This window comes from Seriola lalandi, unplaced genomic scaffold, assembly GCF_002814215.2.
Source record: "Seriola lalandi dorsalis isolate HSWRI2012SDOR001 ecotype SW California unplaced genomic scaffold, Sedor1 jcf7180002005145, whole genome shotgun sequence".
NCBI lineage: Eukaryota > Metazoa > Chordata > Actinopteri > Carangiformes > Carangidae > Seriola > Seriola lalandi.
The window spans coordinates 1-1191 of NW_019475799.1; the positions used below are offsets into that span (position 1 = coordinate 1).

General features: G+C 41.0%; 1 protein-coding gene across 1 annotated transcript; it reads right to left on the reverse strand.

Annotated features, from left to right (window-relative positions):
• Positions 1-57: 57 nt before the first annotated feature.
• LOC111669758 (protein FAM135A-like) lies at positions 58-840 on the reverse strand (the record flags this gene model as incomplete). The annotated part of the gene is made up of 3 exons (XM_023426215.1): positions 58-184; positions 473-646; positions 770-840. Coding segments are annotated over 3 exons (372 nt in total), but the record flags the coding sequence as incomplete, so codon positions are not given.
• Between the last annotated feature and the right edge of the window lie 351 nt (positions 841-1191).

A 1191-nucleotide genomic window follows, 5' to 3' on the forward strand; every position in this document is an offset into this window, starting at 1 on the left:
AAAAAAAAAAAAAGATTGCCAAAGACATGATCTTGTCTATAAAGGGGCTTCACTTACATCTGGTGATACTTGCTTGACATAAGTGCTGCCGAACACCACGTTCTCCAGAGGTGGGATGACTGAGTCTTTGCTCTGTGCTGGAGCGTTGCGGTTAAGCCATGTGGTTTTCACTGGTCGAGGAAAACTAGGTAAACACATGGAGTGAAATCAAACTCAGCTCATCACTGCAAGAATTTACAGCGACATTTTTGGACAGGTTTCCTCTACTTCTTATTCACTGTTCGACTGCAATGTTGAATTTGTAAAGGTTTGTGTTGGAATTTACTGCAAACAGGAATAGTAAATGACAGGATGGACATTTATGTAAGTGCTCCAACAGCTGTGCATGAATATATAACTATACAGGAGTGCAAAGCAATGGCCCTCTTCTGTGAGTGTCCACATGTTTTCTTGGGTTAGGTGGCAGTCTGACCTGATAAGGGGCTGATGAAGTGCCACTAGGGAGGCATGGATGGCTACAGAGATGACAGAAAGGTGGAAGTAGTCAAACATGACATTGATGTGTTGGTGGATGCCTCGCTGAAGGCTAAAGTGCAAACGAAGTGTGCGGCCACTGATATTCTGTAAAGAGCTCGGATCATCTGGCCTGTGGAAATTAAATAAGGAAGACACAGAAGACCCTATTAGTGTCGCATTTGCATCAGAGATGAAAATATCAAATTCACAAACACTACCACAAGTACATGCAGTTAAATATTGCAACACCTACGTGTAATCACCATCTGTGAAATATAAATCCAAGAAGAGCTGGAAATCCATGTCATTGAGAGACTCCTCCACCTGAGGATATTGAGAAAAAGTGGAGAGAGTTAAACAAAAGCAAAGAACGTCCCAATTATATCTTCAAAATCTGTAAAACACCCATCAACATATTTTCTATTTGATGGTATCAGCTCTAATAAGCCTAATACATTTTGAAACTTTTGGCTGGCGTGACCTATTCCATGAGGGCACACAGGTTATCAAAACACTCATATGTGCCCTGATAGAGCAGTTGAACCTCCACCATAAAAGAGGGTTTCTTAAGTGAGCAAACTGCTGAGCAGCACAAACAAGCAAGTAAAAGCAATTTTGACAAATATATTCATCCTGACAGCCACACTGTTCTGAGTTAATTACAAAAAAAACTCC